A 26,904-nucleotide genomic window follows, 5' to 3' on the forward strand; every position below is an offset into this window, starting at 1 on the left:
ATTAGTGTTAAACGATATTTGAATTGTTGACGCAGTTCGGCAGTTCCGTTTGAGCCTCCGTTCGTAGAGCGACACATGACTGACATAAAACGATATTGTATCCAGTTTTATTGCATGGTATAAGAAAGTAAGGTATGCAATGAATTTTCAACTATTTCATAAATTATGTTATGCATTTAGAAATTCCTCGCTGCCGAATATTCGGACTCAATACACTCAACCTAGACTGGACACTCTGCTAGGTCCAGTCGAGCCGTCACGAGCCACCAAGGCAACCTCGGGTTCCATGGCTGAATTTAAAATAAATTACATACGAACTTATCGAATTATAAAAAAGTCCGTGCGTACAAAGTACATATGTCAGGTAAAAGCCTAAATACTTAGGTAAAAGCCCCAATAGTTGATCATCTACCTGTATATGATCGCTCCATGTATATCACACTGTTTACAAACTGTAAACGTGTTAATGATTAATAGAAATAAATATAAAGTCTGAGTTAACAACACAAGACATTATGCGTTCTAATATGAACTACTAAACGAATACAATAGCGTGTATTTTTTCTCGATCTCCCTTTCTCACTCACTCTCAATCGCTCTCCTTTTTCTTTGACAAAAACACAGCACATCTTCGTGACGTTCCGTAAATTTTTTACCCTTATGCGCCTAAAAAAGTTTCACTTCAAAAATGTTTTAACCCTTAAGGCGAATTAACACATTAATAGTTTGAGCAACAATGGTCTTGTTTATCCTTTAGTGTTTGTAGAAGCCTAAATGGTTTGAGTTAATCCTTTTTTCTTTTCACTACACATTTGATACACTAAAACGCACACCTTGATTGATTGTATCATGTCGTAGCCATAACCTTACTCGCGTGCATGAAGGTGATATCTGAGTGGTAGTTGAGATGCCAGCGCGGACCAAACAGGACGGCAGTGCTAGTGACGTGTATGTTATCGATATCGAGGAGGATTCTATCGATAACGCAGCAGTGATTAACATTGAGGACACCACGAACATGAAGACGAACGGTGAGATTTTTTTCACTTTTGTAGCTTCAATACTAAATTAATTAAAATTGAAATTAACATAATTGAAGCTCACGTCTCGCAGGAAATGCACTTCTGATGAATACTATTGTTAAGAATTCTATCTTACCTCGAGTAGGTAATTAATTGCGGATCAGTGAAAATTTTGTTAAAAGCTTGTATGTTGACAATAAATCAAACTAAAAACTTTTACGATGTAATAATACAACAAATTCGGTAAACCATGAATGAAATTTTAAATTGAAATAAAATTGAATTAAATAATATTAAAAAAGGAGGCTCTCAAAACCGGTCGCAGCAGAATATACCACTGGGTCGTAAAAATCATAACTTTATTATAATTACTAAAAAAAACCAAAATATAGATGATTAACTCTTTCCTCCTGGCTCCAAAGTAGGTTTCCTCTTAATAAGGATTAAATATCAGATTCGCAGTGTACGTGCCACTATGCTTTGTGGCTTAATGTTTATAATGTTAAAGTTTCACTGATAAATGATATAATAGAGCCACAAACCATAGTGGCACGTACAACAAACTTCCGTTTGTTGTACTGTCCAAAGCCCATTTTTTTAGTTTATTTATTTAAATTATCGGTATTTAGTAATGTACAACACACTATACCAACACCCTAAAACTATAAAACCGGAACTGTTTAAAACCGAAGAAGATATAACAGACATAACTTATATCTTGTTTTAGTTAAAACTGGAATCTTGTTTGATGGTGTTGATATAGAGATTATTTTTTGAATTATAGATGAAGGTTTTGATTTTAGAGGTACAGTTTGGAAATAAATTTGCTTTATTTTCTTTATAAATGCAAACATTTTCACATACACGCACAACGAATAATAAACTTAATTTATTAAAATTAGCATCTTGCATAACTAAACATTAAGTTTTCTTATTCTTTCAGTTATAATCGTAATATTTTATGCATAAAGAAATCGAGAAATTCATGTAGACGAATCGTCTTAATATATTCATTTTTTCTCTACACATCAGACGTAAGTAGGTACATGGAAAATAATTCTTGAGAAATCGGGATCGCCATATCCCTGCAGTTTCTTATGAGCAGAAGATTACTTTATGCAACTCTTGAAACTGGGTTAAATCTTGTAACATTAATTTTATCACCTTCGACATTCACAACCTAATTATTAAAGGTTGACGCACTGAGATTCATCAAAATCCTCTTTTGAAATCAAAGAAATTAAAAATGATAATAAGACATACGAATTACATGTGTGTAGCTAAAGTTTATTATACGCGTAATATTTCCCAGACCCGTCAGTTGTAGAAGTTAGTGAAGATTTTTATCAACATTTTTAAAAGCAAGTTTATATTATCTGCAGCGATCTAAAATAAGTAAGTAGAGTGTAAGGTTTCGCAACATTTCATTTAATAAGTATTGCATTAATATGCAATAATGCCGGCCCTCTTCCAAATTCGAATTATAGACGTGCTCATTGTCTATGGTCGTGCCACGTTTTGACACAGGGTCATTAAAACGCAATATTAAGCCTTTATAGACCAGGGTCGATAATTTTTGAAACAAAAAAAAATAGTAGAATGAAAACCATTCGAAAAGGAGGAGAATATTATAAAAATAAAAGAAAAAATAATATACGGGCAATCTTGGGTCGGGAAGGGGAGAGGGATGAGATTTTAAGGGTAAAAACGGTTTATCTCGATTTTCGGCAAAACTAAACGAATGACTGATATTTTGTCGAGTAAATTTTCGATTGAAAATAAAGGTGCTTTTGATATTAATTAAAATTTTGATATGATACGAATAAATAAATAAATTATCTACAGCGTATTTAGGACATAAAAAGGTAAGGTTTCACCAAATTTCGTGGAAAAAGAAAATGTTTTGTTAAGGATAAAATTACAAAACCAACTTGGTTTTTTTAATTTTCCACATACATTCTGAGGTTATGTGAAAAAAGTGTAAATACAAAAGTCTTTCCTTTTATTATCTACAACTTTTCCATTTGAGTTTTTTTCCACTGGAGTTTTAGTTTTGCCGAAAATCGAGATAAACTGTTTGTTACCTTTTTTGTTTGTTTGTTTGATTTTCAAGACGAAACAATATATTATTTAATGTAGTGCATTTTTGGAGTTGGGGGTATTTTTCACTTTAAGACATTAGTAATACACAATGAAGGGTATGTTAATTATACATTGACTACAGTTTAATAAATTAAATGTACAGAGTTAAGATTGTATCTGCCGGTTAAACCGTTTGACGTTTTTATTTAATTATACATAGTTGCATACGCACAATGGGTTAAAATATACGATATCTCAGTTTGAGATTTTTATCATCTTAATGTTAAAAAGAATTACAAAAGTAAACAAACAACAAGAAGTTAATGTCCGCTCTCATATTTAATTATCGCATTAGTACTGCATTGCTAAATGTGATGTGGCTTAGGATATTTTCGGCTAGCTTTCGTGGTACTCAACTAGGCTTATGATAACTTTAGAAAATTATTAAATTAATTAATTACTTATTTTGTATTATTTCGAAGCTAAAAGATTCAAATTGCATTAAAAAGTAACAGCAACTTAGGATTATAAACATTTGGCGAATGATGATGACGGTACGAATTTTGTAAATAAAATATACAACTTCATATTAAATAATAATAATAATTTTAATCTTTTTCTAGTGTATCTGTGTGCCCTTTTTTGACAAAGATTCCTCCAAATCCCGCCATTCCTATTTGCACTGAGCCAGTCTTTGCCTTGTACCACCTACTGTTTCTTTTATTTAGTCTATCCAAGTGGTACCTTAGTAGTAGCTTTTTGCTCGACTTTTCTGTTTCTCTTGCCATGTGCCCCGCCCATTTCCACTTTAGTTTATTTACTGGTATTGTAACATCGGTTACCTTAGTTATTTTTCTTAACGCTGTAGTCTTTATTTTGTCTCTTCTTATCTTCCCTGTCATACAGCGTTCCATCGATCTTTGACACAGCTGTAGCTTTGTATGCTGCGCTTTAGTAGGCGCCCAAGTTTGTGATCCATATGTTAATACAGATAGTATATACGTACTATAATAAATTATAGTATCGAAGAGCTTTCGTTTGATTACCATGCTCGTTGTCTTATTTTTCCTAACTTCTTTAAGTGCCCAAAAGCTCTATGCTTTTGCTATTTTTGTGCCGATTTCAGTTATTTTTGCATCCGTCGTAGGTATTGTCTGGCCAAGGTACGAGTATTCAGCTACGTTTTCTATAATACGGTTATTTAACCGTATTATTTCCTTTCTGGAATCGGTCATTGCTTTGGTCATACCGAGAAACCTGCTTTATGTGTCAAGGTCTGTGACAATCTTCTCCAGTTCATCGCGATTCATATTTACTTTGTATATAACTTTATTGTCACAACTGGTAAACACCATTTTACATAATACCTACTGCATAGGGGTGCTTACATTAAATCTATACAAAGCAAATAGGAAATTAGACCTTTTATGGATTAGCTTTGATTCCATAAATGCAAGCGTAATGTTGTCATAACCCTGCAAGATGTTGTTACTTTTTAATATAACGCACACAATGACTTACACTTTGTAATAGATCACATGCTTAGATTTAAATTCTAACCATCATCAGCCAGGGCATAGTGTTTATATAGTGGATCACCGCACCGCAAATAGATCACTTTGGATTTTTTTATTTATACATAATTAAGTGAAATGACGTTGTGGTTTATGACATTTTCTTTTGAATTATTGTATGTAAAGGGAGGATAAAACTTGCTGAGTTTCTTGCCCGTTCTTCTCAGAACAAGACCTCCTGGTAGTCTTGCGAACGGATGGCGTAGTTTTGCTCTTTCGCGAATTTTGTAAACGTTTTTGACATTCATAAGCATGCCTTAAGTAGCATCTAAACTGAATAAATAAATTTTGATTTGATTTGATTTGAAAGAACAAATCAACTCAAAAAAGTAATGACGTACATGTCTCAGCCACAAAAGGCTGATCGCATCACTCGTGTAATATAAAAACAATATAAGCGACGACAAAGCTTCCCGTTTTTATACTTTCTAAATCGTTTAAATTATACAAATAAATTAATTAAATTCCGTACAAATTGATCTGCTCATGCCCAAATGTGCGTCTATGGACTAAACAGTACTTAAACTAAATCTCTAAAAAGAATCTTTAAGGGTGCTAACGAAGCGATGTTTGTAAACTAATTTTTAATGTCACAATGTCTAACATAGATAATATCTGTCACAGTCCACAGTTTTTATCTTAATAAATCTAAGATATACTTATGGACGATATTAAATAAACAATAACCAGTATTAATGAATTATGCATCGCAATTGAAGACAAACATGTAAACGTAATTTAAATACCTATATTGAATCGCCTTCATCATGGCAAAGATCATTCGGGATATAATTTTAGACCTAAACGGTCATTTCGATATTGAAATTTTAAATAATATTAAAATGAGTGGCGCAGTGCAAAAACATGTGAAACCGGAAGTTGTGTATATTCCCGTGGATGTACGGGACTCGGACGTCGTAATTGACATAGGTCCCGAAAGCGGTATGTAAACTATAATAATAATAATAATAATCCAGTGGCGCTACAACCCACGTTCATCGTTTCTCTGAGCTAACATTGATTTAGGATATAGGCAGTCGAACGTATTATTACTAATTAAAAACATAGCCAGTACATGCGACTTAAAACTCTTCATAGAGCGGTTGAGAAAAGAAAAACTTTTGTTAAGTATTCATAGATTTCATACTGTAGAGTACATTTTAACTACTATAAACTATACAATGTTGCATACATTGGAACATTGGAACTATGTTCGCATACTTTGCCAGTCATGTAGTGTTCATGTTATCATTATATAAGCAAGTGACATGTCAATTAATTTATATTTCTATACTTAATGTTGAGGTAAACTTCAAATTGACTAATATAACAACAAGAATAATATATGTATATATATATACGGTTCGGCGATCGTTGATACACAGTTTATAATAGCATTGCCCTGATAATATACCATTATTAAATTAATTTCTTACTTAGTTAGTTCTTCTTCTTAGTACCTAAAGCTAAATAAATAATAAATAAAATAGAAACGTGCACATACTTACTGTGGGAACAACACGCAAACAATTAGTATCAAGGTGAGTCAAGTTAAAGAGAAAAAGAAGGAATAGGATTGGTAAAAATTATATTTTTGTATAATTTTTACCAATTAAAAAGATTAAATTAAGAGGTTTTCCTCATAAAAAAATAAGAATCACACGTAACAAAATTTTATAAAAAGTTCATTTTACTTTTTCTTTTCCCTTTAATCAAAATGTATAATGTATAGGTCTATTACCCAGTACAAGAAGAGATGATTTCTCTTCACATAGTATTTTCGGATAGTCCGTTTAACAAATTATACGTGTAAAAACTGAACAGCTTAGTAACACAGTCAGATGAAACAGTTTTGACTGTATACATAGAAGAAGCTTTCTTGCCTCTGACATACCTATATCAAGAATATGATGAGCTGTTTGAATGATGATCGGTTTGAATTCAATCTCAGGGCAATTCTGCACATTACTTACTGCAAATACATTTCAATTTAATGTACTAACATACTTAATTGTCTTTGCAGGAAGTTAACGAATATTATTTACAGTAAGTATGATTCTGAATTAAAAAAACACCAAATTTTAGAATGTGAAATGGCCTTTGGAATGTATTTTTAAAATTTACATACTTAATAATTGTTAACTTATCGGTTGGTTATTATTCCCTTGACCTAATATTTGCGTTCAGTATTTTAATTTTTAATGACATTCCATTCTTATTAAATGAGACTTGAAAGTAAAAACTATATTTATTTCTAGTAAAATTATATTAATTGTGCTATAGTAATTCGTATAGTCTACCTGGGCCACCTACATGTAGGTAAAGTATCATATAGTGTACATGATACTTTAAATTAAGAGCTTGAACATAGCTAACCCTGACACCTTTTCGCTGGTAATCCTTGATATAGATACGGAGTTGCGAATCAGTAGGACAAAGGTAGCTGTACTTGATCTCGCTTAATAAGGATAATTTCCATTCTGATGCGGTTACAGTTCACTTAACACTAATAACGGGTTAGGTAATGACTATGCGTTGTGAACTGTCTATAATAGCTAAGACCTTCTTACATAACAAATTTAATAATAAATTACATGAGATTAATGTTATTAAAAAAGACAACGGGTCTTAAGTACGAGTATATATAAAAAAAACATTATGAGGACAAGTAAAATCATTCAAATCTTTCAATTTTCTTGGAAGACAAAAATATAATTACAGTTCTGTATCTTCCAATAGATTTTTGTTTTCCAAAGACCTTTTTTATTCTAAAAACAGTACCTGGATGGCCGAGCTTTGCTCGGTATTTTTATTTTTTTATAAATTGTGTTTTTGGAAATTATATATAAGTACGAATTACATACTAATAAAATGATGAAATATGAACAATATAGATTACATTATGCTGGAATAGCTTTAGAGTTGATGTGTCGTTAAAGCAATTTATTGCGAAAAAAAATAGTATTATTATTCGCCGATAGATGTCAGGAAGATACATTTTATACTATTCGCCGATAGATGTCAGAAAGATACATTTTAAGTTTGAATTGGGACTTCTCAAACACCACCTTTTTGTTATTTTCTATCATTTATTCCTAGCTAGATCAATTAATCGCCCACGAAACCCTCTGTATACTAAATTTCATGAAAATCGTTGGAGCCGATTCCGAGATTCCAATTATATCTTTTATCTTTCTATTATTTTATATATATATAATGAAAATGGTCTTCGTTTGAGGCTCAATCACGCCTAAACCACTGATCGTATCGACATGAAACTACCACCATTCGATGCGAAATTTTTCCTAGATGGTTTATGGCTATTTATTTTTCAGTCAGTTCAGTTTATGTCTAAAGGTTGGAATGATATAATACGAAGTTGTAAACTGTGTTAAAAATGTTATCTGTAATCACAGAATAAAAATTTCGTACAAATTTCATAAAATTCGTCGACATAAACTGTCATTTTCATACAAATTAAGTTTTCGAATTTTTTGTTTCGACATACACTACTGTTAACGGGCTTTGACTAGACCCTCTGTTAAGGAATTTACACTAAACCCCTAGACAGTTAAATAACCTCTATTTCTATTATTACATTACAAATGTTACAAAACAAAGACATTTATGTACCTATGGTCAATTTCTTTACACTGACTATTAAAAGCTACATAACGCAAAAATAGAAAACAAGATAAAATAATACAAATAAAGAACAACATTTCATATTGAATATTAGAAATTTTATAATTAAATTAAATAGTAAATAAATCTATAATTTATTAGCACTCATAAATCACTCCAAATGTCTCTTGTAGTCTACCAAACATAATTTTATATACCATTTTACGCATAGAAATATAAGAATGGGTTGTAGGTAAGTTACATACTTAATCCTTAAACATTGTAAAATGATGACAAATTAGATTACCTAAACACTAATCGTCAAATCATTTGAAGTACTGAAGCAACAAAAAATATAATTTGATTATAGGAACTTAGTAAACATACGATATCGTAGACAATCTACGCAATATTTTGTCTGTGGAAAAAGTCTTAACTGACACAGAAACTGTCATTTTAAAGAGTTTTATTAACTGACATATCAATACTGTCAAATCGGTCGGACGGTTATGATGTTTTAAGCTAATCAATGTCATACATAGTTATCAGTTAGTGAGAAAAACATTTCAATTTAATTTATTACATTCTTTACATTTCGTTATTCGTGTTGCTGAAAAAACGACTGCACGTAACGAAAGTATTTTGTAATAATTTTGTTATTATATTTTCGTTTGAAATATAATAATAAGATTGGAAATAGTGGGCTAACGTTGTATATCAATCTGTTTTGTGCCAATATGACTTACGGTGAGTTTTTAACAATTAATTTATTGGAGCGGTCACAAAATTTATAGACCGTTTAAATTCCGATGATATAAACTACTGAAAACTCAATCTTTTCTCTGGTAAAAGTTAAATTCTCTGAGTTACTACACTCCTACTATTAAACTTATCTACGCACAAATCGCTCGTGAGATTTTGATGAACTTTAGTCACTTTTATTTAAAAATGGATTGATTTTGCGCCTTTTCAGTTTATAAGACGTATTTCCCTTAAATAAGTTATTTAAGATATTAATGTATCCAACAACAACATCAAATGACAATTATGTTGTTTATTGTATTAACTATAAACAGAATAATTAAAAATAACCTTGGATTACACCTTTTGTTGCAAATTAAAGTCCATTGTTATCACATGACCACTTTTGGTATTAAGGCTTAGTTTTATAAACTGTCTGTTGTTTATTTTAACATTTTACACAATATTTTCTCCGAGCTGTAGAAGTTTACATAAAATCTAAGAATGTAGGTTTGGTTTGTCCTTGAAATTTTAATTTAACTAATTAGAGTAATTAATTAGTGAGATACTGTACTGTTGTAGTAGAAAACTAAATTTATTTAATTTAGTAGTAGTTAAACCCAGTTAGATTAAACAGGATGTTGAACTTGTATGTAAGGAGAATAAGTGAATCTGAAATTGAATGTTTAGGTACCATTGTGTGCATAATACTATTTACTTGTTTTAGGTAATCTGAGCCCGTCTAAAGCAAAACCTGTGAATATTGGAGAGGTAAATAATACTAGTTTCCAAAAAAATTTTTTTGCCACAATTTATAATAGTGTCTTTTACAAATACATATTTTAAGAAAATGTTTTTTTCTTTGTAAGAAATAAATATAATTCAAATTTATTGTTTGTTTAAATTTTCAAATTCAAACAGTTAATGTACATCTTGACAATTATAGGTTGTAGAAAAAGCACGGGATGCTTTTAACCGTGGCATAACAAAACCTTTAGAATGGAGGAAAAAACAGCTCAAGAGTCTTCTTCGAATGTATGAGGAGAACTACAATGTTATGATTGAAGTATTGCAAAAAGATTTAAGAAGAAGCAAGACCGAAGCTGTGCTTCTAGAAGTTGAATATCTTATTAATGATTTGAAGAACACTATACATTATTTAGAAGAATGGGCGAAACCAGAGAGGGTAAGTTACACTAACTATAGATATAGATGTAAAGAAATCAAAGGTGATACATATTTGGTCAAAAAACCTTTAATTATTAATGTGATCAGCCGGTGCTGGATGTTGTTAATAGATTGTTGAGTATAAAACATGCTCACTTCCCAACAATATTATTACCTTAAAAGAATGTGACATTAGTGCACATAAAAAGGAGTGCACCATTCTATAATGGTTAGGGTTCATAATTAAAATTCACAACCTTAGTGTTAAAAAGGTGTTAAAATTATAGGATATTTTGACACTTAAATGTACTGGTATTTTATATCTTATATATAAAATTCTTGTGTCACGGTGTTAGTAACGAACTCCTCCGAAACGGCTTGACCGATTCTCATGAAATTTTATGTGCGTATTGGGTAGAAAAGAATCGAACAACATCTATTGTTCATCCCCCTAAATGTTAAGGGTGGTCCACCTAAATTTTTTATTTATTTTTTAGACAAAATTTTTCGTTTTTATTTTTTTACGATACACCTTACAAAAATACATGCAACCCTACATTTTCACCCCTCTACAATCATCCCTTATCTTTTTTTTGTTAATTATAAACTTTAATTTTTTGGCACAAAAACATGGCAAAACAACGTTTGCCGGGTCAGCTAGTATATATATATTACATTATTGATACAGGTCAAACCGGTTTGTCGTATTTTGATTCAGCGTTGTTTTTTATCGCATAAGTAGGTAACTTATTCTGTAAGACGACACGAAAATATGATTTCGCTTTATTTTTATAAAGATTTGAAAAGTTTACTAAAAATTGAACTACGTCTTCATTTAATTGAATTATTATTAATTTTAACCGGAGCGACGTGTAGTGTTCGTGTGAATTAAAAAATCTAAAAAAAATCCGATACTTACAACTTAATGAACTACATTGTAAAATTAAATTGGAAATCTTGTCAAGTCTTTTAACATAATATATTATAACAATGTAGAATTTTTAGTTTGTGTTATCAAAAAGCTTATTAGTATGTATTATTATGGTCATATGTCAAAGCCAATAAATGTTTGACATACTCTTAATCTCACTCTAAGTAGATACATATTTCAGCCCAGCGATTCACTAATCAAATTCAGACGCTGAGAGCCACTTACCTCACGCAGGTAATCTATACTCAGTTATGTATCATTTTGTCTCAACAGCCTGCAAAGGGTTTAGTCAACATCCTCGATGACGTTGTCATCTACAACGACCCATACGGCTTAGTGCTGGTCATCGGCGCATGGAACTATCCCCTGCAACTTCTGTTGCTACCAATGGCCGGTGCCATTGCAGCCGGTAACGCAGTGGTCGTCAAGCCCAGCGAACTGGCCGAAGCCTCTGCTACATTCATTGCTGAGACTCTTCCCAAATACTTAGATAGTGTAAGTGTTTAAATAATATGCCATTTGCTAGTATTATGGTTTGAATTTGGCAGCAATAATGCGTTGACACTCATTTTCTTATCCAAGGACGCGATAGCTGTAGTAGAGGGTGGTCCAGAGGAGACAACGGAGCTCCTAAAGAACAGATTCGACTACATATTCTACACTGGTGGGACTAATGTGGGAAAAATTGTATACAGTGCTGCTACCAAAAATCTTACACCGGTCACGTTAGAACTTGGAGGGAAAAGGTATGGTAAGGGTGGGCGATAATTAGTAAACGAAGTAGAATTTTTTTATTACATAATTGAAAACCTAACGTAAATGATCATACAATGGATGCTGTCTTCATTTGTAATATGTTATATGTGATTGTCATCTTCGTGATTCCCTTTCTACACTGGATCTCTGTACCCCAAACTTAATCACCTCTATTAATTAATTGACATTCACAGCCCAACGTACATAGACAACACAGTCGACATGGAAGTGACCACGAAAAGGATACTCTGGGGTAAATTCATAAATGCCGGCCAGACCTGTATCGCTCCAGATTATATTCTGTGCAGTAGAGAAGTCCAGGACAAGTTCGTGGAGTACGCTAAGACCATACTTAAAGAATGGTATGGAGAGGACCCACAAAAGTCCTCAGACCTATGCAGGATTATCAACAGCAGACATTATAGGTAAATATAGGGTTACTAAGTAATAAGTAAGTTATTTTTCGTTAAACTTATTTAGAGAACCATAAAATAAATATTGTGTTTTACTGATGCAACCTAACAATTTTATAATAGCTGTCTTCAAATTTTAGTCGCTTGCAAGCGTTATTAAACGCGAGTAAAGATAAAATCGCCATCGGAGGTAAAAGTGACTCCCAGGACCGATACATATCGCCCACCATACTCACTAATGTGTCCCCGGACGACAAAATAATGGAGGACGAAATATTCGGCCCAATTTTACCGATCGTGCCCGTCGAAAACGCTTACGAAGCCATCAAATTTATCAACGCCAGGTAAGTTCGCTCTGCAGCATATCTGAATATTTCTAGATAATTACTGATAAATCTGCTCATATCTGATAGCCTGAAGTTCAACTGCGCCGTTGCTATTCATTTTATTAATTACAAAAATCAATGTCATGTCAATGGACCTTGAACTTCAACCACGCTCGATAATGACGTCTGGCTACCGGGTATCGTGTGGCGATTACACGTTACTTTGACCTTGGCAGGCTTAGCTTAATCGGCTTGCATTTGGAAGACACCAAATTTCATTATCACAATGCCATTTTGGGTTGACGTGGCCACTAAAAGGGCTTATTTTAATCTAGCCTACATTTGGAAATGAGTGGGCGAATAACAAACAACTTCTGGATGGAAGTGGGTGTTTAGTTTGCGGACGAGCGAAGCGGAGGACTATCTGTTTTATCCTATTACACACTAAAAGATACAATATTATCGGGTTCAAGTTAGAACTCCACTTCACTCGGCCGTCTTTTTTGTATCAATTAACTGGCAATGTCGTTTGAAGTTAATCATGACGTTATTACTTGTTCATTGTGAGTTGTGTTGTGTGTGATGTTTGAACTTTGACATTGGTGGCATAAATTAAAGGCTTTTCTGATGTACAATGTATTATTTTATATATTTCGTCAAAAATAGCATTCGCAATAGCGTTTGTTGTACTCGGAAGAAAAATGAATGTTCAGCTTTTTGAACGCTGCTCTGGGTTACCGACGCAGTATTATTTGATGAGTTGACGAATAACACTGCCGATAGTTATGGTAACCCTGTGGGTGATTTCAGGGAGCATCCATTAGTATTATACGTGTTCAGCGAGCAAAAGAACATCCAAAAACTGTTTACGGAGCAAACCCGTTCGGGCAGTCTCTGTGTGAACGATACTATTATGTTTTATGGCGGTAAGGAATAAGGATTTCGCGGACTGGAAATATTGCACTTTGAATGTCTCATTTCCAAAGACACAAACGATATTAATAATATACGGACAGCCATATTCAAATTGCAATACTCGTAAAAGTCCGGGTCGAGGTGTTGCTTTGGTAAAGGGTATTTTAATTGCACGTAGCGACGCATGTCACTTAGGTCAATGCCAATCAAATAATTTACATTTCGATAATTCAGCTTGTTTATACGTTTATCTGTTGACCATTTGCTATCGTTTGGCCAGTAGCTATAATTATACTTATTCAAATTCACTTTAAAAAACAACATTACTTGTTTATACATATATAAAAAAAAGTTTTACTACAATCACATAAAATTCATTAAGAATTAGTCACGTTTTCTAGAATGTACAAGCTAATTTTGTTGTTCGTAGCATTGTATGCATAATAGGTACTCTGACGTAGGAATGCATTTTAAATGTTATCATTGATGACTTAACATTTTCCAACAAACAAAACTGCGCTCGTTTAGGGTTATAATCAATTATCAAAAGTTACTACTTAGAAAAAGGAATTTTTGAAATACAATTATTGATTGGTTTATGACTCTAAATTAATGTATTGAAGGGCTGGTGATGGATCGTTTGGTTATTGGTATCTTTCATGGATGGTGGCGGAAATCTTTCTGAATTATACTTTGATCTTTGATTCTAAATGTACTTTTATACCGTGTTAATTAGTTCCTTCTCTGCTGAAAATTCTCTTTAGTCTCTGATTATTAACGGTGGCGGTGTATGTTTGTTTATGGCTGTAGAGAAAAGCCGTTGGTGCTCTACGTTTTCACACAAAGCGGTGCAGTCCGAAGGAGTTTAACCGATAATACATCTAGTGGAGGAATGTGCATAAACGATACCATGATGCAAATGGGAGGTACGGATCTACTTGGCTACGGCCAATCGTTTATCGAAGTACATATTGAATATTGACAAGATCATTTAACTTTTGAAAATGTAAAACGCAGTGCACTTAGAGTAGCAGTAGCACAGGCTGTAGACTTTAGATTTCAATATACACCTAACAATATTATTTAGATGTGTCAATCAATAGAACAAATGTTGAGACGATCTCGAAAATTACTGAATCTATTTCACACGTATTTATTGTCAGCTAAGCGAACCATAAATAATCCGTCCTATTATGTTTAATATTTCTTAATATTAAATAAGAACTAATTGACTATAAATCTGAACACAAAGTTGATACACTGCCCTTCGGCGGAGTGGGAAACAGCGGCGTCGGAGCCTACCACGGGAAGGCTTCCTTCGACACCTTCACGCACAAGAAGAGTTGTCTCATCAAGAACTTTGCAGCGATCGGTGAAAAACTCGCTTCGTAAGTTACTTAATTTAATGAATAAAGAATTATTTGAATATTGATAACTGATATTTAACTAAAATATTTATTTCTAAATGCCGAGTACCTTTTTTACTCGAATTTCAAAAATTTAGCGAAAGCCAAATGCAGATATATATAATTGTATATAATATTATGTTGGTGCTAAAACAATTTCAGTGGGCGTTACCCTCCGTACACTGACGGCAAGCTGAGTTTCATATCGATGTTGATGCGCAAGCGCCACGGGCCCTCCCTCAAGTTCCTGCCTTATCTCCTGACCTTTGCGTTGGGGGCATCCGTCGCCTACGGCATCACTGTCTGGCAGAAGGTAAACAAATAATCGGGGATTCGGACTTTCTATTATTACGATCGTACAAGTACAATGCAATTCTATTAACATAGGTATCCTCATACTGCACACACCGATTACATAACTATACACAGGGTACAATCGTTCATAATTAATTTTAGTATCGTTTCTTCAATAAAGAAGTTAGAACTGAATTTGTTTTCTTCATTAACTTTTATTAAGGTGAGTTGGGGGAAGTTTTAACGGTTTTTGATTAGATGAGCAGAGTTGTGTTTGAACCTCTTGCAGAGCAATATACATTAACCTGTACTAATTTATAGCTTTGTATAGTAACGAGCAAAAACTGTACTTTTCTATGATATCAATAACATAAGCCTAAATTGTTCTTAAGCAGAGAAAATAATTAAAAAATAATGATACGACTACAAAATAGGGTAATGATTAAAACTTGACGGGAAAAGATTGAATTTTTTTTTCTAAAATCGTTAAAATTTATGTGAGATGTTGTCAACGGTTTTAAGTACATAACTGTTAGTGACTTGAACATCTGACCTTAGTGAAAAATACCTTTATTTAACAAATATACACCTGATTGTTTATTTTTTATATATCAGTCTTACCCCAACAGGGAAAGATTGAAACAGAATTTCTTAATCTTTTGCCATCTTAGTTTTGAACCAGAATTTAGTGAACCAATCTGGTCCTGGAGCACCGTCGTTAATTGAGGTAACATAGCGCTAGACGAGAAAAATTACTTCTAGATAGACCAAAACCCCATTTAATTAGATTCCATGAGCAAAGACAGGGGGCTGGTGGTGGAATACTTTAAACTCTGTTTTTTTTTCAAACGGTTGTTAAGGGTAACAACGAGTATTTCATAAATTTTAGCTCAAAATGCCAAAAAGATTCCTTTTTCTATGGCTTCGGCCACATCGTGAGTAGAGGATGGTGGTACACGTAACGATTTCCGGACGTAATTACGAGGCATGATGGCTGAATAAAGCTAATACAATTATTAAATAAATATTTATTATTACACCATACACGTTCAACCATAATTCCTTAAACATGAATAGTCCCGAAATGATCCATATTCGCGCACTCCAAGCACTTTAGGCGGCTAACTTCAAATGTGGTTTGAAACGTTAGAAACTGCCGGTTTTACCAAAAATACCAGCGCTGAAAATTGGTGTTATGTACGATTTGTTATCTTGCCCCATTTTTCATCTTGCCCCCTTTCTCTACATTAAATATTGCGTTAGATCTTTCTAGTATCAATTCATAGTCATTAACAGATAATGACGAATTCCACCAATTTTCAATAAAGTAAATAAATATCACTCATTAACAATTAGATAATAATTCTCATAGTAGACAAGTTTTTTATAGATTAAGTCACAGTGAATAAATCTTCATTTTATTTTAGTTAATATAATTATAGAAAAGCCCTTTAATATATGAAGATAGAATTGCTCCTATATCTATTCTTTTAATTAAAACATAAAATAATCAATATTTATGTGAAGTGTGTATGTTTTTGTCTTTTTTCCTTTGCTTAATTGACTATCTCTAACTACATGATACTAATAAATTGGTTTTGAATTACTATTTGCAATCATATCAGTGGATTTTTTATTAAATAGATTATTTATAAAAAAATCCACTGATATGATTAAGACTTAAGATAATGGTATCCATCCATAATGCATATTAATTATTATGTATAGATTGATTTACTGTGAGATTTTTATACCATTATGTAGAATATTCAAGATCATCCATAGTCTTTAAGAAAATATAACTTAGTAATAATAAGTGGAATATTAATTAAAGCATGTGAAATTGCCCTTAAATTAAAAACCTTTGTTATTATAAAAATATATGTTTCTATATATTTTATTGCATTAAACGTTATATGATATAGTATTTGTTTCATTACTCTACTTATTATTAATGATCATGATTTTAAGACTTTAAATAATTGCTAGAAAGCATGTAAAAACCTGCTAATTTTCCATTTTAATAAAAATCGAATGATATTTTGACAGATCCCACTTGAAATTGTCTCTGAATCATCCACTCATATACCATAGAATTTTTTAATGTATACAGATTATCTTGTCTATGTCATAATCATCATAGTAAGTCACTATGATGCATAATGAAGTATATAGACAATATAACTTATGTATATTTTGTTCACAACTTCATTGTTAGATAATACTATTTCATTGTCTTTAATCTGATTTCAGATGGGAGGTGAAGAGCTTTAAGATGCAATGCAGGCTCAGTGAAGATATATAATGTGATGTTATAAATTTATACCCTATTTATATCAAATTATATGCAATGGATTGTACTCCATTTTTATCTGAAACAATAATTAGGGTGTAAATGTAGGTTTAGAATGTTAATTTTTATGCTGTAAGAAGGATAGTTAGGACCTATATTTTAATTCTGTATATGGTCATGGTCACACTTCTTAATGTCCTGCCCTCTGAGCAGTGTTTAATACTGAAGTTATTGTCTTTAGTTTTGTGTAAATTTATATTTATAGAAATGTGCACAACAGCATATAACATTGAAGAACCCAATAAGCATTTCATTGGATACTTTATCCAAATTTACCAAGCTTAATAATTTTGGTATGTATATGTTTTAGATTATGACTAACAGGCTACTGTAATAAAATGCATTTATTTTATATACTTACCTTATACTCACAAACAACAGTTTCTTTAGATCTATACATTATAAAATGCACTGGTTTTTTACATAATTTCTTAAACTGAGAATTTTATTTTTAAAATGGGAATGCAATATAAATAAGGAATAAAGTTTTAGTATAATATATTTGTTACGATTTTTTGTATGATTCTATTTTAGTAATAAATGGGAATAATATGTGTTTATTTATTTCATAACAATTAGAGTCAATATATACATCCTACAGATGTTCTTACCTAACTGAAAGATTTTGTTACTCAAATATGCACATTGCCTCCATTCGAAAGGATTACAAAAAGCATCAAGCCAAGGGTCTACATATTGGTCACTTGGGCTTTCTTAGTTTAGCAAAAGCATGGCGATTTCCTATAACGTCAGAGTTACGTTCCGGTATAGCCAGACGTAGGTACTCTCTTCAAGTGTAACATTGCATTCACGTGTATGATAGCAATTATCGTTTTATTATTAGGCTATATCTTTTGCTGTTGTATTATTTAATATAGGGTTAAAAAATCGGCTCAACTATCAGCACATTTTCCCATTTGCCGACACGACTGTTGATCTCGACTAGACTTGGGTACTTAGAATTTGAGTGTAAAATTAGGTAGGTAACGAACTGAAAGTTTCGTTAAAAACTTTCAGTTCAGATTCAAATATATATATATCAGATGATTGAAAATATAGTCTTAAGTAAGAAGCCGATGACGCGTTATACCAATCATTATCGCTCTAGGTACTGATACATGTACCTAATACGCATATATATTTAAAAAAAATTTTTTATTAAAATTCCATACCCACAGTGTTAAAAATAACATTTAAGAAAATAAGTACATACAACATAGTCCTATAACCTACTTCCTGTTGACAGTTACAACTACATTGGAATTTAGATTTTTTATTTTGAACAAGTATTTTGTTATTGTCTAATAAAGATGTCATCTACTAACTGTCAAAATGACAACAATCGTGAAATAAATGGTATTTTATATCTGGCAAGAAAATAATGTCTACAATTTAATAAATTAAAATTACTTACAAGTCGTTTTTAGAAATAAACTGGTAGTTTATTTACAAATTATCGTTTATTATAAATATCGTTTTATATTATTATTTTAATAAATATAGTTTTTACCTTCCACGGCATCAGTCAGTGCTAATTTTTTAAAGTGGTAACCCTGGTATATAAATGAAACGAAAGTGCTTGTGATGAGTTAAAGTGTCGATAGGTCAATTTTCTACAGAAATTAGCCAGAATCTTCAGGTATCTACAAAATATACTAAATAATTACCCTCGCATGTGAGGGTACTATGTGGTGGTGCTGTTCTTCTTCCGCTAGTTCAGGTGCTTATTCACATTTGAGAGCTTGTCTGACTACTCCCTTCCCATATTCCTATACGGCGGCCATATTTATAAGTCATGAAAGGCGTTGACGCTCATCGTAATAATTTGCGTTTTATTCTTTTTCAGGACCGATGGCTGCGATACGTAAAAAATTAGTGATTGTGGGTGACGGAGCTTGCGGTAAAACATGCCTGTTGATCGTATTTAGTAAAGATCAGTTTCCGGAAGTGTATGTGCCGACAGTATTCGAAAACTACGTTGCTGATATTGAAGTAGACGGAAAGCAAGTAGAGCTCGCTTTATGGGATACAGCCGGCCAAGAGGACTACGATCGGCTTCGGCCACTCTCATATCCGGATACTGATGTAATCTTGATGTGCTTCTCAGTGGACTCGCCAGACTCGCTTGAGAACATCCCTGAGAAGTGGACGCCAGAAGTTAAGCATTTCTGCCCCAATGTGCCTATTATCCTGGTTGGCAATAAGAAAGACCTGCGTAATGACCCGGCCACAATCAATGAGCTGCGTAAGATGAAGCAGGAGCCGGTCAAACCTCAAGAAGGCCGTGCGATGGCTGAAAAGATCAACGCTTTCGCGTATCTTGAGTGTTCAGCCAAGAGCAAGGAGGGTGTTCGCGAGGTGTTTGAAACAGCAACCCGTGCTGCATTACAAGTCAAGAAGAAGAAGAAGACAAGGTGTTCTCTGCTGTAATTGTGCTGTTGTCGCAAGAACTCTGATTATGAATTGTTCGCATACTGCCTGAAACTTAAGTTTGAAATGACTCGAACTCTGCAGCAGTCGCGGCGTCGGCCACACAGTGCTTCCTCGATACTGACCCGACGATGTCGCGCCGCGCATAGCACGCACACCCACTCAGTATTCGTGTGGCTATATTTTCACAATCGGTACTTGTATATTTTATAATAATCTATAAATAAGCGTAATAATTGCCTTAACAGAGTAGTCGAGGGGCGAGGCGGGCCCTCTTTTTGGGCTCACTACAAATTTGTGCTATACTATCATGTTATATAATCAAGTAGCATTTCTTCAACTAATAGATTTTATTCATCGACCGGTGTCGTCTCAGCGAGACTTATTGTTTAGTTTGGTATTTTGTATTTTAATTTTTCAATAAAATAGTGTATAAATTATGTAGGATGTTTATTTGACAGAGGAGCACTAGCCCCATTCTGACAGCACTTAATATTAATTTGATTGCATACTGATTTCCGGCAGTTTATTGTAATCTATTATTTGTGTGGAATATTAACTTGAGTATGGTCTTGCATGCTATTATTTATTAGTTTTAAACCCCTAAATTTTAACAAATCTTTTCTAGACTTTTTGACTTTTATAAAATTTAATACAGCATTTATAAATCAAAGGTTTAAGATGGGGAAATATTTAAGTTAAAATTCAATTTGTCTATGTTATGTTTTATTAGTATTGTAAGTACAAAATTATCTTTGAAATATACATTAACTTCCTTTTATGATTTAAGATGTTTTGGAATTATTCCAATTACAATTTTACTAATGAACCATGCTTTCAATTTAGGAATCCCTTGTCATTTTTAGGAGCTGCAATGGGTTGAATCGCCTTTTTGGAACAGCCATTAGCTTTGACTGTTCATGTTGAGCTGTGGTTCTGTATGGTACTTTTGTTCCTTCGGAAAGATATACTTCCTGTCCTCTGAGCTCTGGGACCCAGTCAGCATACACTAATGTATTAACTAACCTTAGCTCATCACTAGACAAAGGTGTTAAAACATATATAACCTCATGTTGCCAGTCTATTCCCCGTATGAGACCTGCAAACATACATAGTCGAATTGTATTGCAAACAGTGCACTATCAGATAATCAAGTTGTATATTATAGCACTTATATTGATAACACAAATATAATATTTATGATGTACTTTGTTCAAGTTACATCATCATTGAGTCATTTCGATGTTACTTGAAGAAAGAGCTAAAATTGTATTAGTTTATTTAAATGTTCTACTGTCTTAAATTTCTTTAAGATCTGAGACAGTAAACAGACTTTGTTAAGGTTAAAATTTTCTTGATATGTATAATAAATTTAATTATATTCTTTATACTCCTTTATCATTTTAAAATTTAGATTGGTTTTTTATTTTTCAAAAGAACATGACCAACAGAATAATAGACTCAATTGATAAAGTCGTTACCGTGTCCGTGGCACAGCAGAGGCTTATCATCCAATGTAAACACCCTTGCGTTGTGACATTGTGTCGTTTGTTGACATAACGCTACCACTTTGCCATTGATCACTTTTGTAATACAATCGTTTTTCAATCTCACGTTTACAGCGACAGTCAAGTCTTTTAAGCTTACCCTATAACAAGAATGGGATATTAAAAAAAAATAAGAGATAACAAGATGTACAAATTCAAATTCAAAATTTATTTATTCATGTAGGTAACAATGTACACTTATGAACGTCAAAAAAAGAAATATTAAATGAATTTAATTTTACATTTACTGCCAGTTCTCAAATCAAGGGCGTAGAACGGAACTACACTAAATTATAGTCAACTTATGGCAGTATAAGTTGAATTTTTTATTTAAAAAAAGTATTAATATTAAAGAAGTAACAATTCTAAGCCTTTCTGCTCTATTATCTGAATTTAAATCAAAATTAATTAATATATGAATGTAATTGGGCATTACATTATAAAAAACCTGATGGGGTAAGTGTTTAGATAGTACATGTTTGTGACGTGACATCATTGGATGACGATGCGTCATGAATTATAAAAGATATGACTAGAAACGAACTTCGTAGGAACTAGTTTTTGTAATTAGTAATTTCAACAGTCTAGTTGTAGTATAATCAAAATTATTTTCATATATTTTGTAGCTGGCCTACATGACAATGACTAATATACGCTTAGGACAAGAATTACAATCGAATCCAAAACATTGACATACGAAAGTCATAGTTAGCCCTGAGTCACGACTAAATTTTACCCTGAATGTTAGGATAACACTCTATCAAGGTCTCATTGTAGCACCTACAATCTTGGGCTACCAATCGGTACTGTGACGTCATACCCTGAATCGCGCCAACAACATTATTCCAACTGTAAAGGACATTATGTTTAAATTCTCGACCTTAGCCACTGGGTCGTCGGTTCAGGGCAGGGTCAGTTGTTTAACTGGTCGAGAATCCTCCCTTTAATTTGGAGTTTGCTGGAAGACCAGCACCACATTCCCAATTCGACCCGTGTTTTTCTAATGATAATTTAACTTAATTTAAGTACCTAAGTGATAGGAAGTTTGCACGTGTATACAAAAAAAAAAACATTTTAATCTTGGATTATTGTTGCTCTTATGAAAATGTTATTTTTAAGTTAGCTGTTTCACTAGCATTAATTTCTAACCCGTGCACATCAGTATAACGTATGTGGTATTATGGTATGTGACCATAATTATTACGTTGCAGAGTTATTTATGCATCCAAGATATTCATCAAAATCAAAAGATGTCAAGGGAAACTTTGATAGAAATATTTTTTTTATATCGGGTTATCTATGTGTAAGTAATTAGATTTAAGACTAAGTTAATGTTTATAAAACACGTTCTCATTATTAGGCAATATAATGCCTAATTAAAGAAAGAAATGGATTAAAAATTACGACTGAAAAGGTTATCGTGAGTCAATGTAAATTGTAAAAGATAGTCTCGCTATAGCGAACTTTTTTTTGAACTTTGCGGATGCAACGGCAGCTCTCCATTACGGTTTTGTAATTTCCTGTCATTGATGCTGCGGTCCTATTGGTAGTATAGTATCACAGTCAAGTATCCATCATAGCCTACTCCTCCTCAATAAACGGACTATTTAAAACGAAAATATTTTTTAAATTCGATAATATAGATTCTGGGATTACCACATCTAACCAAGTTATCTCTTAGGTTTAATAATAATTTTTCAGAAATCTAATGTCGATGAATCAGAGAAGTTGACAAAAATTTGTATTTATAATATTCGAAATGTTCGAAAAACAATCTGGTCAAAAATTCCATTTTCATACACAACAATCTGCAAGAGAAGTTGGATAAACTAAAATGTTATTAAACTTACTCATATGGCGTTATTCCAAACAACCACAAGTTTTCATGATCAAGGTCAACAGCCAAGTCACCAAAATAAGCTAAAAAACTTAAGTATCTCTCATCTCGTGGTATAAGCGAAGATTTATTTGGTCCTAATATCTCCACCTCTGGTGCCATGATAAGAGAATATTCAGAAACATCATTTTTTAGATTTGAAAAAATCTTATCATATTTATATTTTCGTAACAAATCTTTAACATTTGCCGCAGTAAGCCTAGTATCAAAGCACTTCTTTGCATTTCTGGAGCCATATTGCAAAACAAAGTCTGGTTGGGCAAGTGTTATAATGAGGGCCATAAACTTTAAGCCTACAGCATTAGTCATTCCCATAGTATTAATTACCCAGGGAATCATACTAAAGTTATCTCTGCTGTATGAGATAACACTTTTAACTGCATTAACATATCTCTGTATATTATCCATAGTACTTATTATTCCAATGTTAAGGCACCTGTAATAAGTCAAAGCAAAATGGAGTTAAAACATCTGTTTCATAAACGCCTATATTTTATGTTTATATTATATAAGCATGATGACTGATGAAATCCAAGAACCGTTTAGGTCTTATCTTGGATTATTCTTTTGATTATTTTACTTTAATAATAGGTCAGCCTTTCACTTCTCCAATATTTATCAGATGTACAGGTTTTCTTCCCATACCATAAACGCAAATGAAAATTGTACACATTAACAAAAAATATAAGTGCATTACTAAAATGGAAACAGCTTCAGGCATGCATCCTCACAACACTATACTGACACTACAGCTTACTGCATTGCATATATTTTAAACAAAAAAATACAAACATGTTAGGTTTCTTAAGATGTGTAAAACTTGGACCAAATATAGGTTTATCTACAATAGTTGCAGATACATTGCCAGCAACTGTAAATTCACTTTGCCCAGGATCCAAATCAATTACAAGAACTGGGCCCCGCTGAAGTAGTCTGTTTACATAATATCTCATAAAAGTAGATTTACCACTGCCTTTTCCTCCACAAGCAATTGTTATTGTTGAAGCTGAAAGGTATTCATTTTTTTATAATTACTACATATATCAGAAACAAGTGACAGAATAATTATTTACTTACATTGATTATTAGGCAGTACTGTTTCCCAAAGAGGATTTTCTTGAAAAAATTTTTGTGGCCTTGTTGAGTATAAAGTACAACCTAAGACTGTAGATGCATTATCCAACAGCTTCCCTTTATAATGATTAATTTTAAACAAATTTGTGTTACGAAAGTTTTGGGCCACAAAATTCATTTTTGGACATTCCATAGGTTTCAGAAATATAACGCCATCATATTTACCAATATTGACAACTATCTCCTCAATTTCCTGAAATGTAATTCCAGTTTCCTGTAGTTTACTAAACAAATATTTGTACTCATTATTATTTTGAACAGTTTTGAAACACTGTGCATATGTGTAGAATGGTGCTATAATTGGGCATTCAACATCTGTTAGTTTATGACCAAATACTTCTACTGATCCCCCTAGAGCTTTAACTATTACTTTACCATGAATATAGAGCTCAGCGGGGTGTCTCAATACAATAATACAGTTTTTCTTTCCGAAATATACTTTATATTTGTCATTAATTTGCTCATTGTTTATTGACTCATCCAGAGGCATGCATGTCTCAATAGATTCTGTTGGTGTCTCCTTCAAATCAGTTTCCAGCATAGTAAGACTGTTTGTATCAGTTTCATCCAGATCTAAAACACTGAGATCATTATCTACTTCTGGGATCAAGCTGCTTACTTCATCTATGTTTCTAATATTAATATCAGCACTAAAATTTTCAACTGGAAAGGTGGAGTCTGTCAAAAACAATGGACTCTGGTTGTCCAATGGAAGATTTCTAATTGTTGAATGTTTATAATCTCCTAGTATATGATCAAAACTTTCTTCTTGTAAGTCTATAGCGGTTATAGATACAAAAGGTGAATGGACCTCTGCAGCTTGTAAATTTAAACTATCTGAAACTTTGGCATCTTTTTTAAGTAAGAATTTTGGATTTTCATTTTTTTCATTATCATAAATTTTCTTACTTTTTAACTTCTTTTCATGTTTACTTTTTTTATTCTCAACTGATAATATGTCAACATCATTAATTTTTCTTTTTTCATGCTTTATTTGGTTCTTTACTTCTTGCTGTTTGTGTGATTTTAATCTTTCATGTATCTGTAAGGCTAACTCACCATTTGCATCAAATTCAGATAAATTGGATTCACTCAATGAATCAATTGAACTGATTATGCTTTCTTCTGTTAATAACGGTGAACTTGGAGTAAAATTTGTTGAAGACGAGTCGTCTTCATCACATTCAGTAAGTGAGTTACTGCATGTGGGAATAGTTTCGTCAATGCTGGCAAAGCTAGCTGATGTAACTGTGTCACTTAAACTTTCACCTGCAGTTGTATTCTCGCTACTGATAATATTATCATGACTAGATTCAGTTTTTGCATTCATATTGGATGTAGACATACTCTGATCTAGTTCCGAATTACTAATTGGTTTATAAATTTCCTCGTCGCTGGACGAAGTTAGGTTTAAATCAGAAAACCCACTTACTGAAGAGGATTCGTTTAAATCTACCTTTAACTTCTCTGCTTCTTTAATAAGTTCATTATCACTTGTTTTATAACCATGCAGCATCAATTTTAGCTGTTTCTTTGTGGCTACCTGTTCCTTATTAAGTTTTGTTTCTTTGATTTTAAGAACATGTGCCCGTTCAAACAAGTCCATTATTTAAATTATATTCTGTAAAATGTTCAAGAATATTTATTTATTTCCCGGGACTGAAAAGTAAAAAATATCTCGTCGTATAGTATTTTATTCTTGTCATACAAGTATGGTAAAATTTTAATAGTCTCTGGTGTAGTGACTAGTGGCATTGTACGTCACATAATAATCGCATCTTGACTCTTGAGGATTGTCAATTTGTCAAACATAACAGTTTACGAACAAATAAAATTAAGTTTTCAGATAGATGGCGTCATGGCTCTTTACAAAAGCAGATAGGAATTTGGATCATTGACGTAGTTCGTAGGAAGGTCTGAAATCACAAAATTCAAAATTTATTTATTCATGTAGGTAACAATGTACGCTTATGAACGTCAACAAAAAGAAATATTAAAATATGAATTTAATTTTACATTTACTGCCAGTTCTCAAATCAAGGGCGTAGAACGGAAGAGAAGAACTGGCAATAAACTCTCCGGAATAAAAAAGAGTGGCTTTTTAATCGCCAAGTTTTTTTTTTTACACAATGTTTGTGTGATGTTCCATATGACATATTGAGTAATAAAGAATAAAAAAATAATACAAAGGTAACCGTTACAGAATATATTTGATTGTGCAGATTGTTGACAAAATATGTCCAAGATATTAGACCTAAATTACCAATCAAATAAATTATTATTTAAAAAATA

General features: G+C 32.4%; 3 protein-coding genes across 8 annotated transcripts; 2 read left to right on the forward strand and 1 right to left on the reverse strand.

Moving 5' to 3' along the window:
- Window positions 1-892: 892 nt before the first annotated feature.
- On the forward strand, window positions 893-18,052 carry LOC111002674 (aldehyde dehydrogenase, dimeric NADP-preferring). Of its 5 annotated transcripts, none has more exons than XM_022272860.2 (11): window positions 893-1,031; window positions 9,771-9,814; window positions 9,990-10,229; window positions 11,415-11,636; window positions 11,724-11,887; window positions 12,092-12,322; window positions 12,451-12,654; window positions 14,362-14,477; window positions 14,804-14,939; window positions 15,120-15,270; window positions 17,505-18,052. In XM_022272860.2, exons 1-11 carry the CDS (start codon window positions 908-910, stop codon window positions 17,523-17,525), a joined length of 1,653 nt encoding a protein of 550 aa, XP_022128552.2. In that variant the 5' UTR covers window positions 893-907; the 3' UTR covers window positions 17,526-18,052. The 5 variants fall into 5 exon arrangements, 4 of the variants coding, with proteins under 4 accessions (XP_022128552.2, XP_022128551.2, XP_022128550.2 ...); XM_022272859.2 differs by lacking the exons at window positions 893-1,031; window positions 14,362-14,477 and adding exons at window positions 5,431-5,620; window positions 13,447-13,562; XM_022272858.2 differs by lacking the exon at window positions 893-1,031 and adding an exon at window positions 5,431-5,620.
- A 1,056-nt stretch (window positions 18,053-19,108) lies between these two features.
- Window positions 19,109-20,474, forward strand: LOC111002669 (ras-like GTP-binding protein Rho1). 2 transcript variants are annotated; one of them, XM_022272852.1, is made up of 2 exons: window positions 19,109-19,243; window positions 19,451-20,474. In XM_022272852.1, exon 2 carries the CDS (start codon window positions 19,456-19,458, stop codon window positions 20,032-20,034), a length of 579 nt encoding a protein of 192 aa, XP_022128544.1. In that variant the 5' UTR covers window positions 19,109-19,243; window positions 19,451-19,455; the 3' UTR covers window positions 20,035-20,474. The 2 variants fall into 2 exon arrangements, with proteins under 2 accessions (XP_022128544.1, XP_022128543.1); XM_022272851.2 differs by having other exon boundaries at window positions 19,151-19,324.
- Window positions 20,475-20,678: 204 nt separating this feature from the next.
- Window positions 20,679-26,317, reverse strand: LOC111002668 (polynucleotide 5'-hydroxyl-kinase nol9). The gene is made up of 5 exons (XM_022272850.2): window positions 24,556-26,317; window positions 24,271-24,484; window positions 23,432-23,914; window positions 21,516-21,682; window positions 20,679-21,133 (listed from the first exon to the last, which is right to left on the reverse strand). The coding sequence occupies exons 1-5, from the start codon at window positions 26,216-26,218 to the stop codon at window positions 20,877-20,879; spliced, it is 2,784 nt and encodes a 927-aa protein (XP_022128542.2). The 5' UTR covers window positions 26,219-26,317; the 3' UTR covers window positions 20,679-20,876.
- Between the last annotated feature and the right edge of the window lie 587 nt (window positions 26,318-26,904).

This window comes from Pieris rapae, chromosome 3, assembly GCF_905147795.1.
Source record: "Pieris rapae chromosome 3, ilPieRapa1.1, whole genome shotgun sequence".
Lineage (NCBI taxonomy): Eukaryota > Metazoa > Arthropoda > Insecta > Lepidoptera > Pieridae > Pieris > Pieris rapae.